General features: G+C 41.4%; 1 protein-coding gene across 1 annotated transcript in view; it reads right to left on the bottom strand.

Moving 5' to 3' along the window:
* The window catches only part of LOC124555083 (filaggrin), a 359850-nt gene that overhangs the window by 190814 nt on the left and 156548 nt on the right, over positions 1-12488 (bottom strand). Inside the window, exon 2 of the mRNA XM_047128876.1 lies at positions 4666-4767. Within this exon, the coding sequence (XP_046984832.1) occupies positions 4666-4767 (102 nt within the window). The remainder of the gene's footprint in view (positions 1-4665; positions 4768-12488) is intronic.

Raw genomic sequence — 12488 nt, 5'->3', positions numbered from 1 at the left:
CTTGCTGTCAATTCCGTTTTCAGTATGTTTGTTAGTCTTTGTCTATATTTTTCTTTTAGTTCTTCTTTAATATTTGTATTATCTATTCCTATTTTTTGTCTGTATCCTAGATATTTTTAGGCATTTGTTTTTTCCATTGCTTCTATGCAGTTGCTGTGGTTATCCAATATGTAATCTTCTTGTTTAGTGTGTTTTCCCTTGACTATGCTATTTTTCTTACATTTGTCTGTTCCAAAAGCCATGTTTATATCATTGCTGAATACTTCTGTTATCTTTAGTAATTGGTTGAGTTGTTGATTTGTTGCTGCCAGTAATTTTAGATCATCCATGTATAGCAAATGTGTGATTTTGTGTTGGTACGTTCCAGTAACATTATATCCATAATTTGTATTATTTAGCATGTTGGATAGTGGGTTCAGAGCAAGGCAGAACCAGAAAGGACTTTATGAGTCTCCTTGGTATATTCCACGCTTAATCTGTATTGGCTGTGATGTGATATTATTTGAATTTGTTTGGATATTAAGCGTAGTTTTCCAATTTTTCATTACTATGTTTAGGAACTGTATCAATTTAGGATCTACGTTGTATATTTCCAATATCTGTAGTAACCATGAGTGGGGTACACTATCAAATGCTTTTTGGTAATCAATGTATGCATAGTGTAGCGACCTTTGTTTAGTTTTAGCTTGATATGTCACCTCTGCATCTATTATCAGTTGCTCTTTACATCCTCGTGCTCCTTTGCAGCAGCCTTTTTGTTCTTCATTTATAATTTCGTTTTGTGTTGTATGTGTCATTAATTTCTGTGTAATGACTGAAGTTAATATTTTGTATATTGTTGGTAGGCATGTTATGGGGCGATATTTTGCTGGGTTTGCTGTGTCTGCTTGATAATCAGGTTTCAGATATGTTATTCCTTGTGTAAGAGTATCAGGGACTGTGTGTGGGTCTGCAATGTAACTGTTAAATAATTTAGTTAGATGTGAATGAGTTGGAGTGAACTTCTGTAGCCAGAAATTTGCTATTTTATCTTTTCCAGGGGCTTTCCAATTGTGCGTAGAATTAATTGCTTGCGTGACTTCATGTTGCAAAATTATTGTTGTTGTTTGTTGTTGTTGTGGTCTTCAGTCCTGAGACTGGTTTGATGCAGCTCTCCATGCTACTCTATCCTGTGCAAGCTTCTTCATCTCCCAGTACCTACTGCAACCTACATCCTTCTGAATCTGCTTAGTGTATTCATCTCTTGGTCTCCCCCTACGATTTTTACCCTCCACGCTGCCCTCCAATGCTAAATTTGTGATCCCTTGATGCCTCAAAACATGTCCTACCAACCGATCCCTTCTTCTAGTCAAGTTGTGCCACAAACTTCTCTTCTCCCCAATCCTATTCAATACCTCCTCATTAGTTACGCGATCTACCCACCTTATCTTCAGCATTCTTCTGTAGCACCACATTTCGAAAGCTTCTATTCTCTTCTTGTCCAAACTGGTTATCGTCCATGTTTCACTTCCATACATGGCTACACTCCATACAAATACTTTCAGAAATGACTTCCTGACACTTAAATCTATACTCGATGTTAACAAATTTCTCTTCTTCAGAAACGATTTCCTTGCCATTGCCAGTCTACATTTTATATCCTCTCTACTTCGACCATCATCAGTTATTTTACTCCCTAAATAGCAAAACTCCTTTACTACTTTAAGTGTCTCATTTCCTAATCTAATACCCTCAGCATCACCCGATTTAATTTGACTACATTCCATTATCCTCATTTTGCTTTTGTTGATGTTCATCTTATATCCTCCTTTCAAGACACTGTCCATTCCGTTCAACTGCTCTTCCAAGTCATTTGCTGTCTCTGACAGAATTACAATGTCATCGGCGAACCTTAAAGTTTTTATTTCTTCTCCATGGATTTTAATACCTACTCCGAATTTTTCTTTTGTTTCCTTTACTGCTTGCTCAATATACAGATTGAATAACATCAGGGAGAGGCTACAACCCTGTCTCACTCCTTTCCCAACCACTGCTTCCCTTTCATGCCCCCCGACTCTTATAACTGCCATCTGGTTTCTGTACAAATTGTAAATAGCCTTTCGCTCCCTCTATTTTACCCCTGCCACCTTCAGAATTTGAAAGAGAGTATTCCAATCAACATTGTCAAACGCTTTCTCTCAGTCTACAAATGCTAGAAACGTAGGTTTGCCTTTCCTTAATCTTTCTTCTAAGATAAGTCGTAGGGTCAGTATTGCCTCACGTGTTCCAACATCTCTATGGAATCCAAACTGATCTTCCCCGAGGTCGGCTTCTATCAGTTTTTCCATTCGTCTGTAAAGAATTCGCGTTAGTATTTTGCAGCTCTGACTTATTAAATAAACTGATAGTTCGGTAATTTTCACATCTGTCAACACCTGCTTTCTTTGGGAGTGGGATTATTATATTCTTCTTGAAGTCTGAGGGTATTTCGCCTGTCTCATACATCTTGCTCACCAGATGGTAGGGTTTTGTCAGAACTGGCTCTCCCAAGGCCATCAGTAGTTCTAATGGAATGTTGTCTACTCCCGGGGCCTTGTTTCGACTCAGGTCTTTCAGTGCTCTGTCAAACTCTTCACGCAGTATCGTGTCTCCCATTTCATCTTCATCTACATCCTCTTCCATTTCCATAATATTGTCCTCAAGTACGTCGCCCTTGTATAAACCCTCAATATACTCCTTCCACCTTTCTGCCTTCCCTTCTTTGCTTAGAACTGGGTTGCCATCTGAGCTCTTGATATTCATGCAAGTGGTTCTCTTCTCTCCAAAGGTCTCTTTAATTTTCCTGTAGGCAGTATCTATCTTACCCCTAGTGAGACAAGCCTCTACATCCTTACATTTGTCCTCTAGCCATCCCTGCTTAGCCATTTTGCACTTCCTGTCGATCTCATTTTTGAGACGTTTGTAACCCCGTTTGCCTGCTTCATTTACTGCATTTTTATATTTTCTCCTTTCATTGCAAAATTATAACTTCAGGTATTTGTGGTATCATCTTGTATGTATCTGTTTCTGCTTGTATCCACCGTGCATGTCTGCTATGTTGTACCGTGTTTGACCATATGTTGCTCCACAAGTGTTCCATGTCTGTTATGTTTGGTGGATTGTCCATTTTAATGTGTGTGTTATCTATTGTCTGGTAAAATTTCTTTTGGTTTGTGTTGAATGTTTGGTTTTGTTTCCTTCTCTTTTACCTTTTTTTGTATCTTCTAAGTCGTTTGGCCAATGCTTGTAATTTCTGCTTCTTTTCATCTAATTGTTCTATCGCTTCTTGTTGTGAGATTTTACATAACCTTATTTGTTTTTTTGTCTGATATTTCATTTCTTATAAATTGTGTTAGCTGTCCGATGTCTTTTCTCAGTTTGTCTATTCTGATCTGTAGCCTGTGTTGCCATGCTGGTTTTGTGGGTTTCTTCTGTGTGTTGGTTGGTTCTGATCTCTGCTTAGTGTGTATATTTAGTGTAGTGAGTGCTCCTATATAACTCCTTGTAACTCTTCCATAGTCGTATTTTCATTTATTTTGTTGTGTATGATTGTGCTGATAGTTGTTATTGTTGTTTCGACTTGTGGGTTATTTGGTGGTCTATGCAAGAATGGTCTAATGTCTGTATTTGTGTCTTTGTATTCTATATATGTCAGATGAAATTTTTCTTCTGTATCTAACATGTGTGTCACTTCGTGTTCTATTTGTGCTTGTTCTGGTGGCTGTCTTAAGATTTCGTTTTCCTCTGATTGTTTAATTGATGTGTGTTGTTCTTTGTTTGTTTGCTCTGGGATGTTTGAGTCCATTACTGTATTTTCTTCTTCTTCTGATTGCACATTACTTTGTTCCAGTATTTGTTGTACTTGTTGTTTGATGTTTTCTAATTCTGACTGGCCGGCCGCGGTGGTCTCGCGGTTCTAGGCGCGCAGTCCGGAACCGCGCGACTGCTACGGTCGCAGGTTCGAATCCTGCCTCAGGCATGGATGTGTGTGAAGTCCTTAGGTTAGTTAGGTTTAAGTAGTTCTAAGTTCTAGGGGACTGATGACCACAGCTGTTAAGTCCCATAGTGTTCAGAGCCATTTGAACCATTTTAATTCTGACTGGGGTATCCTGTTATTTTTGATTATTACACAGATCTGATCAGCTAGTCCTTGTTCTGTTAAAATTTTAATTCTGGGTATCTGGTAATAAATGTTATGTATACTTGTGATCTGTATCCAGTTGTGTTGGTTCCTAAGTTTGTTGCTTGGTAATAACAGAGCATGAGGTGTCGGTTAACTTCATCTGACCATCTCATCCTCTGTCTTTGTTTTCCTTCTAGGGTGGTTGCAGGAAGCATATCCTGCAAAACACCTCTATTTGGATTTAAATCATTTTCCGTGTGGCTAGCAGTGTCATTATTATTATTATTATTATTATTATTATGGGAATAATGGAGTAGATTCTAAGCCCTTTAGAACCTCCTGAGAAGCACTAGGGTCATGTTCAATAAAAACGCGAAATTTTGCCATCCAATCCACCATAGCAAATAGATGCTTTGGTATAATTCACTTAAAAAATGTGTCAAGTATGAAATATTGATTGTAACAAACATATTTGTTTATATCATGTATAAGAAAGATTAATATTAATCATTTAATGTACATACACTGGTACTCCAGGTGGTGGATCCCAAACACACTCGCCAGTTGTGAGATTGGCATACATATGCTCCTTCGTGCGAGGTTCAATGATTTCCACCCACTCCATCCTGTAAATCCAATAACAACAATGACTTCACTGTTAATTAATAGTACAGAGCACAGTCATGAGAAACAAATGAAATTATGTAAATACCGTATCGTGACAGAATGAAACAATGCAAATACAATAATAAGTCAACAAATATAAGCATGGCCTTTATTACTGCTTATGTAGCCTGGGTTATCAGAACAAAAGTCAAGGAGCTTGCTGCAGTGGTAACACCAGCTCCTGTCAGATCACTGGGGTTCAGCAGTGTCGTGCTTGGCTAGCACTGGGATGGTGACCATATGGGTCTGACGAGCGCTGTTGGCAAGCAGGGTACGCTCGGCACTCAAGAGGCCAATTGAGGGGCTACTTGATTGAGAAGTAGCAGCTAAAGTCATGAAAACTGACAATGACCAGGTGAGTGGTGTGCTGCAACATGCTCCTCCACATCCACATCCAGTGACTCCTATTGGCTGAGAGTGACACAATAGTCAGTCGGTACCAAAAGGCCTTCTTAGGCCTGTTCAGACATAATTTAGTATCAGAACAAAAGTAACAGCTGCTAATTTCTATTTTTTTTATGCTATTCCACATTTCTTTTCTATATACAGCAGATGCCCAGAAAATTATGGGTACCCCTCGACTTAGGAAACAAGTGTATCGAGGCACCACAGACAGCAGCTGATTCAGTAGAAAATATATAAAACAGCTGTCAGGACCATCTTATATCACTCTGCTGGCTATGTACGCAGAGAATGGCAAAGGAAAGTTGTTGGTTTAGACAACTTCAGTGACGGGTAAATTGTCATGACTGGACAGCTAGGAAAGGGTATAAATGAAATAACAAGGCTTGCAAGAGCTCACTCACTGTCAAGAATGTATTGAGAATAAATGACTAACAATTAATTGGTAACTGAATAAAAGGAACTAAAAGTCCTTGCTTCACCACAGAATGTTGCCACTGGAAGCTGGCCTATGACACAAAGCAAAACAGTTACCAATTTTTGGTGTAATTGATACTGGACATAGCACATACTGTAGATTTGACACACAGTAATCAATAAATAAGAAACAATGTTTCAGCTTTCTATGTGAAAAGAAAACCATTACCACGCATCTAATCTTCATTCATATGCATTAGTTTTCTCATGAATAATTTTTGTTTAAGTAACAAATGAAGCATACTGGAATACAGAGTGTTATAATACATTAATGGTCTCTCTCAAACCACCATCTTCTATAACAGCACTGAAAATATTTGGACTGAGTGTACTAGTCAGTAACTTTGCGTCTCCTAATGAGCTTTACTTCAGCTAAACATTCGTCTACTGTGTTTGCTCCAACCACTCACCAAAACGCTTGTCTCCTCTTATAGTACAATCAGAGATAACCAGAGCAAGCACACTATGAAACTCCAACTTACTCCACAGCTAATCACACCTGCTAATCAGAACCCAGAATCAATTACAGTGGAATGTCATTTACCCAGACTAGGTGGAAGAGTACATCATCGAGTAACCCAGAAAAAAATTAGAATTATTTCCATTAAATGTCATATACATACATTTTATATTTAATTTCATATAAAAAGACAAATTATACATTATTTTCACATAAATTTTGACGATATATTGAGCAGGAGAGGGGGGGAGGAAAGGAAAAAAAAAAACACACTGAGCTTTTATACACTGAAATTATCATTAAGTTTCTTTTGAGCCGGGTTCGTATGTCTTACATGCAACATTGTCACGAAGACGTTTCACCAGTAGTAGTTCTGCGAAAGTTGTTTCTACCTGATGTTCCAAATAAACTCTTATTTTGTCCAGTTGTGTTGTTGACTCTGCGTGTCTCATAACTTCTTTCGATTGAGCGCCAACTTTATCCGCTAATCCATCACCACTATCTTCATTGCCTGCATACGAATTAAAGGCGACAATTTCATCGTCACAAATCATACCGCAGCCTACTTTCATTTTGCTACTAGTCATTAACACGTATGTTTGAGCATCCTGCAAAGTTTGCAAATGCTTCAGTGAACTCCGATGATTTGCCATCTCTTTTTCTTTTTCGATATGTAAACTGTCTTTGTGGGATCACAAATGGCTGGACACAGATTTTCCAGGACTTCCTCATTGTTGCCTCGGCAACATGGTCGCACGCAGATGCAATCATATAAATGGCGTGTTTGGCAGTTATAGATTTCAAAAGCGTTATCACACCATTTTCCGCTTAGTCTTCAGAAAGCTTACTCGACCACATTCTGGCACTTCCAAGAGTTTCAGAAAGTACTCTTCCCGGTGCAAAAAAAACTTGCTCAACAAATTCGTAATGGTGTGTCTTGCAACCGGAATAAACTGGCGACGACACCTGTGTTTATTACACTACTCAAAATACACGAGAAACGTACGTAAGCGGGATTACGTTTAATGTCTTCTCCATTCCGAAGTCAGTAGAGACGGAGCGCCAGGGTTTTTAAGGCATGGAAAACCTGATCTGAGTTAGACCGGAAAAATTACTCGAACCTTACTACTCCCAAAGAATTAGACTTGTGCTCCTGCCAAATACGAACGAAAAGGTAAGGAAGGTCACAGATCAACGTCCCATTGCTGGCAAGATAATTAGAGATAGAGCAAATGCTCAGTCGGAGAACGATGAGGTAAAAGAGTGCAGTGTCCTAATAATTTGTGCCCACTCGCTCGGTCCCCAAACAGGGTAACTTAACCTTCGCCCCGTCTCGTTTATTTGCAAAACAGGAAACGGCTGTTTGAAAATGGTAGTGTACCTTTCGCAGTCCACAAATGCAAACTAAATTCTGGCACCAAGACAGTGCCCTCTGCAATGAGGACCTCAAAACTCGACTCTCAAAATTCTGTCTCTCGGAAATGGTACGCGAAACAGTGTTTACCTCAACTTACAGGGTCAATGAAAACCATAAGCCCAAGATTGACATCAGGCAGCTTGCTCTTTCCACACGACAACGCTCCAGCTATCAGTCAAAAATTAGTTCTATTTAACTGTCACAGCTTTGGAATCTTTGAGGAAGTCATACACGGCCCTCATCTTTTCCAGTGTGAAGCTGCTTTGTTTCCGTATGTGAAGATACGGCTGAAAAGACGCACCTCCCTATCCTAAAAACCATGCAAATTATGTGAGAAGCCCACTCAGACAACTAGCATCTTTTAAGGCGTCAGAACTAATGAACAAAAACAAAATCTGCAGACATGTTACATAACATAGTGCTGAATGTCCCACTTTCGAACTGGAAGCGCAAAGAAGATGCAGTTCTTAATTAAACAAAAGCTGAGATGCTGGCTTCAGGTAGCGCGAAGTAGGTACGTGGCACACATGACTGCCTTACAGATCAAGTTGTTTTCCTATGGCACTGGTAAGCCGATCGCCACAGGTAAATCCATTTTCACACCATAAAATGTAAGGCTGATATTGTATAGTTACTGAAAGGCCCAGTGAATGTCAAGCCGGCCGGTGTGGCCGAGCGGTTCTAGGCGCGACAGGCTGGAACCGCGCGACCACTACGGTCGCAGGTTCGAATCCCACATCGGGCATGGATGTGTGTGATGTCCTTAGGTTAGTTAGGTTTAAGTAGTTCTAAGTTCTAGGCGACTGATGACTTCAGGAGTTAAGTCGCATAGAGCTCAGAGCCATTTGAACCAGTGAATGTCAACATTGTTGCTTGCTATGGCCGAGGGAAATGTTTGAAGAAGGTACAGGTTTTATTTAAGTTCAAATTTTCGGATCCATATAGTTATGTCCGTGAACGTACCCAGGAGCTGCGTTGGGGCGGGGGGACGGGGGGGAGGGATGGAAGGAGGGGGAGGAAAAAAATGGTTCAAATGGCTCTGAGCACTATGGGACTTCATTGCTGAGGTCATCAGTCCCCTAGAACTTAGAACTACTTAAACCTAACTAACCTGAGGACAACACACACAACCATGCCCGAGGCAGGATTCGAACCTGCAACCGTAGCGGTCGCGCGGCTCCAGACTGTAGCGCCTAGAACCGCACGGCCACTACGGCCGGCGAGAGGGAGGACTTCGTAGTTATCAGAATTTACAACAAACGGCACTGAGTATATTTACTCCTAGTAAATATCCATTACACGTTGGGGCTTTCTGTACTGGTACTAAATTTAGAGATCTGTCTGCTGGGGAGGCTAGATGCGAGTTCGGTTTGCGAAGATTTGTTTTCTACGGGTATGGCGCCCCTCTCTGCTCTTCGATGGGTACCTGCATTTGATTCCTTCCCAACAACAATGGGAGAAATACTGACGGGTAAACAAATGTCTGGCGCCAATATGAGAAAAAATATAAACAAAAACAAAAACCTACGAACACACACACACACACACACACACACACACACACACATGCGAGCGCGACCTACGAAAATATTACATCACACTGCTAATTCAAATACGCACGAAGAAGCAGTACAAAAAGGGTAAAACTCTCAACAACTGTGGAAATGAACCAGTTTCGCTTATGCATCAAAGCAGATTATAGCACTTTATACTGAAGACGTCTGCTGCCAAGCACTAACTAAAGAATCAGAGTGGCTTTTCCGAAACTATTTCGGACAGCTAAAGAAAGCGAAAAAAAGTTTAGGAAACATGTTGGAAAGTTTAATAGGCTAATAAAATATCTGCGCTCGTTTTACATGCAACATACACGCTGTCTTTACAAGAGAAACCTTACTAGGAGAAGAGCTTGCTGGTGGGACAACAAGCGAAGCGCTTGAGAGGGGGGAAGGGTGTAATTACCTTGCTAATAACTAGGACGGTGGGAGGAAGAAATTGCAGGGGTAGGAGACAGACAAGCTCCAGTTTCCTTTCGAGATGGGAAGCAGCAGTAAGGGGAAAGTACACTCACGGTCGCTCCCCGTCCGATAAACATGAAACACAGCCCACATACGACCAACGATGATACAAAAAATGGCTCTGAGCACTATGGGACTCAACTTCTGAGGTCATTAGTCCCCTAGAACTTAGAACTAGTTAAACCTAACTAACCTAAGGACATCACACACATCCATGCCCGAGGCAGGATTCGAACCTGCGACCGTAGCGGTCTCGCGGTTCCAGACTGCAGCGCCTAGAACCGCACGGCCACTTCGGCCGGCCAACGATGATACAACTGGGGTGATATTCTTTTGCACTTGGCGGAGTAAACGCTGTATCTCCCATTTGTGATAAGCTAAAAAATGGGACTAGAACCTAGATATGTACCTTCTCGTGCAGTGTATAGTTTTAACTTGTCGCAGATGATCAGCAATGATACAACTAAACCACTGAACAAACGTGTCGAACCATTACAATCACTTTTCTGCCTCATATATCGCCTTATATGCGAAAACTACTTTTCAAAACACCAGGAACAGTTAAATTTGTAAACCAAAACGAGCGGCAGTACATAATGCGAATACGCTGTCATTTTATATGTGTTGTCCCTTTTCCTAGCGAAACGCTGGGTAATGGTTTAAGAAGCCGAAACTAGTTCTAGAACAAAGAAGACGTTTAATAAATACAGCCTACGTCAGCGGTTCCCAACCTTTCTTAGACCATTACCCCTGAGTGCGATCAATCATTAGCTAGCACCCCATGCCCTCCTCCCCCCCCCCCCCACCAACCCGTCTGTTGTCTCCGTCCCCCTCCCCCACATTATCACCAACTTTAGCACCTAACTAAACTGTAGAATGGAGGACTTTTCTTGGAACACTTTTATTTTTAAAATGAGGAAAGATGAATGATATCTATCCACATTGATGGAAATGGAAATGCCATGTGGCTAGGGCCTCCCGTCGGGTAGACCGTTCGCCTGGTACAAGTCATTCTAGTTGTCGCAACTTCGGCGACTTGCGTGTCGATGGGGATGAATTGATGATGATAAGGACAACACAACACCCAGTCCCTGAGCGGAGAAAATCTACGACCCAGCCCGGAATCGAACCCGGCCGCCAGGTATGACATTCCGTCGCGCTGACCACTCAGCTAGCAGGGACGGACTATCCAAAGTGATGGTAGACACTTATTACAAAACATACTTCCCCTGAATTACTCCTCTCCACTGTGGCACTTACTTGACCTGCACAATGCAACCCAATTTAAAATTAACCAGGTTAAAATGTGTGCACTATACTTACTGTTCGTAAATCACTTGATTGCTTCGGGCTGTTGATGCTTTGTGTCTGACCACAGCCGCTAATATTAATAATAATACTGTGTACAGCACTATAGTAGCCCTTATGTAGTTACTGCTGTGTCGTGCTGTCAATTAATTAATTTATCTGTTTCGAAGCGAGTAATGAAGCAATTTCCGGCCTACTGCAGGTACTATCTACAACTTAGAAAATACATTTTGATGAGATATTCAGCATTTGTTACGTACATGTCCCACTTTTATCATAAGCGATGTTTGGGACAAGTGTGTAGTGGGTGAACTATGCAAGGAACCTGAAACCTCCACCACATTAATGCTACTGATTGAGAGAAAGTAATCATTGATAACTTTTATAACCAATATTAGTTTTACAAAATTGTGATAATAGTAATGATCTTTTGAAAATTATTTAGTTTCACGACTGAAACAGAATCTTATCGTTCAGTTTTTTCCTCTCAGAAAATTTCAGTTTATCCTTCAGGGGTAATTATCCCCAGGTTGGGAACCACTGGCTTAAGTGGAAAATGCCGCATTCGTTTAGCAAAAATCATTGTTTTGTGGTTGACCATCAAAAGTTCTACTGGCCGTGACACCGAATGAAGCATGCATGAATGTGATTGGTTGGCTGGTTGATTTGGTGGAGGGGACCAAACAACGGTCCTATCGGAGTTGGGAAGGAAATCGGCCATGCCCTTTCAAAGGAACCAGCCCAGTATTTGCCTGAAGAGATTCAGGGAAATCACGGAAAACCTAAATCAGGATGGCCGGTCGCGGGTTTGAACAGTCGTCCTCCCAAATGAGAGACCAGTGTGCTAACCACTGCGCCACCTCTCTTCATGCATGAATGTGTTCCTCTGCTTGTTGCTAAGATCCGTCCCCACAATTATGCAGTAAATTATTCGTAGAAGACAGGACCAGATGCCAAAAGACAGTAGTCTAGGTTCTTTCAACCGACTGTCTGGAATTCGGGCCTCCCTCGGGAAGACTGGGTTTATGTTATCGGACGCAAGGGGCAACAATGTGGTCGGATGCCACCTTGGAATATGCCGATGAGTACCTAAATTACACTCATCTACTTAGTGGTGTGTAGCACCTCATTTCGAGCCTGACAGCTGCAAGTGGGGAGGGGGTGTGGGAGGATGTGTCGTGGAATATGCTCCAAAAAGACACCGAAAGCGAGTGATGTACGGGATGCACATATCGATGGCGCTTCCCATGTGCTCAACAAAACTGAGTTCAAGTAATCTGCAGTGCCACCCAAGAACCTTCGAGTCCGCGGAGTGCTCCTCAAACCATTGACATAACTCAGGAGTGATGGGTTGGTACATTGTAACGACAGAAGTTCAGGCTGGTTGTAGAATACTGTAACTGAACTAAGGAATGCTTATGATCGGAAAGTAGTTTACTGCACCTTACGCCGGTGATACCAGATGTATCAGAGGACCTGTTTTCATCCTTGACTCAGATTAAACTGTGAACGGGACACGCTGCGAACTGCCTTAATAATTGCTTCGCGATGGCGCCAAGGCATACATGTCTCACAGAAATTTAAGACTAACTAAGAGACTAC

The sequence above is a fragment of the Schistocerca americana genome, chromosome X (genome assembly GCF_021461395.2).
Source record: "Schistocerca americana isolate TAMUIC-IGC-003095 chromosome X, iqSchAmer2.1, whole genome shotgun sequence".
NCBI lineage: Eukaryota > Metazoa > Arthropoda > Insecta > Orthoptera > Acrididae > Schistocerca > Schistocerca americana.
This window is presented reverse-complemented; position numbering and strand designations above follow the sequence as displayed.